The 3,183-nt window shown below is 36.0% G+C and overlaps 1 protein-coding gene across 1 annotated transcript; it reads left to right on the top strand.

Moving 5' to 3' along the window:
- The first annotated feature begins 1,645 nt into the window (after positions 1 to 1,645).
- On the top strand, positions 1,646 to 2,824 carry LOC112747945 (uncharacterized). The gene is made up of 2 exons (XM_025796151.1): positions 1,646 to 2,065; positions 2,237 to 2,824. The coding sequence occupies exons 1-2, from the start codon at positions 1,646 to 1,648 to the stop codon at positions 2,822 to 2,824; spliced, it is 1,008 nt and encodes a 335-aa protein (XP_025651936.1).
- The last annotated feature ends 359 nt before the right edge of the window (positions 2,825 to 3,183 follow it).

The raw sequence follows: 3,183 nt of genomic DNA, 5'->3' as shown, positions 1-3,183 counted from the left end.
TCGATTCTGCAGCTGGAAATGAAATACTTAGTTTTATCGATGGTTGTTCTGGATATAACCAAATTTTTATTGCAGAAGATGATGTGGCTAAAACTGCCTTTCGTTGTCCTGGGGCATTAGGTACATATGAAATGGGTAGTTATGCCTTTTGGCTTGAAAAATGCTGGGGCAACATATCAGTGGACAATGAATGCTATTTTCTATGAGTTTATTGGGAAATTTATGGAAGTGTATATCGATGACGTTATGGTTCAATCGATTTCGGTGAGTCAGCACATCGATCATTTAAGGAGAGCATTCCTTACTATGAGGAAGAAAGGCTTAAAGATGAATCTTTTGAAATGTGCTTTTGGTGTATCGGCTGGAATTTTTTGGGTTTTATTGTTCATAAAAAAGGGATTGCCATCGACAAAAATAAAGCAGATGCGATATTGGCGTTGTCTGCACCCAAATCGAAGAAAGAAGTACAATCTTTTTTGGATAAGGTAAATTATCTTCGAAGATTCATTTCGATTCTTTCAGATCAAACTAGAGTGTTTGCACCTTTAGTGAAACTAAAAAATGATTCACAATTCAATTGGACAACAGAGCATCAGTTGGCATTCGATTTGATTAAGATTTACTTGTCTAAAGCCCCGATTATGGCGAATGTTCGACCATCTGAACCCTTAAAATTATATATTGCAGCATCTGAAAATACTATAGGGTGTATGTTAGCCCAAGATGATGAAAATGGGCATGAGCGGGCAGTTTATTACCTTAGTCGAGTTTTAACTGATATCAAAACGAGGTATTCCCCGATCAAAAAATTGTGTCTGTCTCTATATCATGCTTGTATGAAACTAAAGTGTTATATGGTGGCTAAATTGGTAAAAGTTATTGCACAAACTAACTTAATCAAAAATATGTTAAGCTTCCCGATGTTGCGCGGACGATTGGGAAAATGGATGCTAGCATTAACAGAGTTCGATCTACAATATGTCCCAGCCAAGGCTGTAAAAGGGCAGGTCATTGCAGATTTTCTTGTAGATAATTCGGAAGATCTAAATGACCAGGGGAAAAATGTAATAGAAGTAAAAGTCGATTATTGGAAGTTGTATTTTGATGGGTCAAAACATAAAGATGGCGCAGGAGTTGGAATTTTAATTGTTTCACCAGAAAGAATTCCGTCAAAATTTGTATTCGAAATAAAATATCCTTGTTTGAATAATGAGGCAGAGTACGAAGCTTTGATTTTGGGCCTCGAAATCTTAATTAATAAGGGAGTTTTGGAAGTTCAGATATTAGGGGATTCCCAGTTGGTTTTGAAGCAGTTATTGAAAGAATTTAAATGTAATAATGAGAGGTTACAGAAGTATTTGACGACTGCTTGGGAGTTGTTAACGTCTTTTCAAAAGGTTTCTTTGGTTCATATTCCAAGAATTCAAAATGAAATGGCTAATGAATTAGCCCAGATTTCTTCGAAGTACAAAATCGGTTCAGGAACCTTTAAGAAATTGGCCAGTATTCATCAGATTTTAGTTCCTGCAAATGAAAGGGAAGTTTGTGCATCGATGAATGGGAAGATGTTGATTGGAGGAAGCCTGTTGCTAAGTATCTGAAAGATCCCAGTATCCCAGTCGATAGAAAGATGAAATTACGAGCAATGAATTTTGTTTTGATGGCTGATGAATTGTATAAGAAAGGTATCGATGGGAGTTTATCGAGATGTTTGGGTCAAAATGACCAAAATATTGCTTTGGGTGAAGTTCACAATGGGATATGCGGTGCCCATCAGGCTGGAAAAAAAATGAGGTGGGTGTTATATTGCAATCATGTATATTGGCCATCCATGATTAAAGATTGCATTGATTATGCAAAAGCATGTCTAGAATGCCAGAAACATGGCTCGATTCAACAAATCCCAGCATCCGAATTACATTCGATAATAAAGCCATGGCCATTTAAAGGTTGGGCTTTGAATTTAATTGGGTTAATTCATCCTCCTTCATCAAAACAACACAAGTTTATCTTAGTAGCAATTGATTATTTTACAAAATGGGTTGAAGCGATTCCCTCGATAGAAGTAAGTTAAGGTGAGATAATAGATTTTATTGAGGAATATATTATCCATCAATTTGGAATTCCTCAAACATTAAGTACTGATCAAGGAACAATGTTTACTGGTCAGCGAATTAAAAATTTTGCAGCTTCGAGAAGTATTAATATGGTTACCTCGACTCCTTATTATGCACAGGCTAATGGGCAAGTAGAAGCAGCATATAAGATTTTGATAAGTTTGATAAAAAAAAAACATATTGGAAATAAGCCACGAACATGGCATGAAACTTTAAGCCAAGTCTTGTGGGCTTATCGAAACTCACCAAGGGGTTCGACAGGTACTTCGCCATATAAGTTGGTGTATGGTCATGATGCAGTGTTACCACTAGAGATAAATCTAAATACTTTAAGAATATCAAAGCAGAGTAATTTACTAGTCGATGATTATTGGAATGCAATATTCGATGAATTGAGCGAGTTAGATTCGGAGCGAATTTTGGCACTCGATAACATGATTCGACAGAAAGCAAGTATTGCTCGAAGTTACAATCATCGAATCAAGGAAAAGTCTTTTAATATAGGTGAATTGGTTTTGAAAGTTATCTTGCCAATGGAAAAGAAATTGAAATTTCTTGGTAAATGGTCCCATACTTGGGAGGGTCCTTTCCAAGTGATAGGAACATATTCGGGAAATGCTTATCTGATTAAAGATATCGAGTCAGAAAGAGTAATTAACTCGATTAATGGAAAATACTTGAAGCAATACTATTGTTGGCAGAATTAAAAGTTCAACATGCATAAGTCTAGAAAATAGAAAAGATAGTCATACAAAGAGAAATGAAAAACTTCAAGGTGCTAGTAATTTTGCTAAATCAGAGCGAAGTTTTGCCCTCCTGTTGGCCAAAGTTAAAAGCACTTCAGCTTGTTTGAATTTGTCAAAGTGGATCTTTTTGAGTTGTTCTTCATATTCTTCCTGTTTGGTCTGGATCGAAATAAGCTCCTGGATGAGATGTTGTTGTTCTTGTTGAGCGAAAGCTAGAGGCTTGGCTATGATAGCTCATCTTTGACGTATTCTGGTAAGTTTTTCATTAATTTGAGCCAGTTCTGCTTCAAGTTTTGTTTCCTCTTTGTCATAAAAAGCTT

The sequence above is a fragment of the Arachis hypogaea genome, chromosome 15 (genome assembly GCF_003086295.3).
Source record: "Arachis hypogaea cultivar Tifrunner chromosome 15, arahy.Tifrunner.gnm2.J5K5, whole genome shotgun sequence".
In the NCBI taxonomy this organism is placed as follows: domain Eukaryota; kingdom Viridiplantae; phylum Streptophyta; class Magnoliopsida; order Fabales; family Fabaceae; genus Arachis; species Arachis hypogaea.
This window is presented reverse-complemented; position numbering and strand designations above follow the sequence as displayed.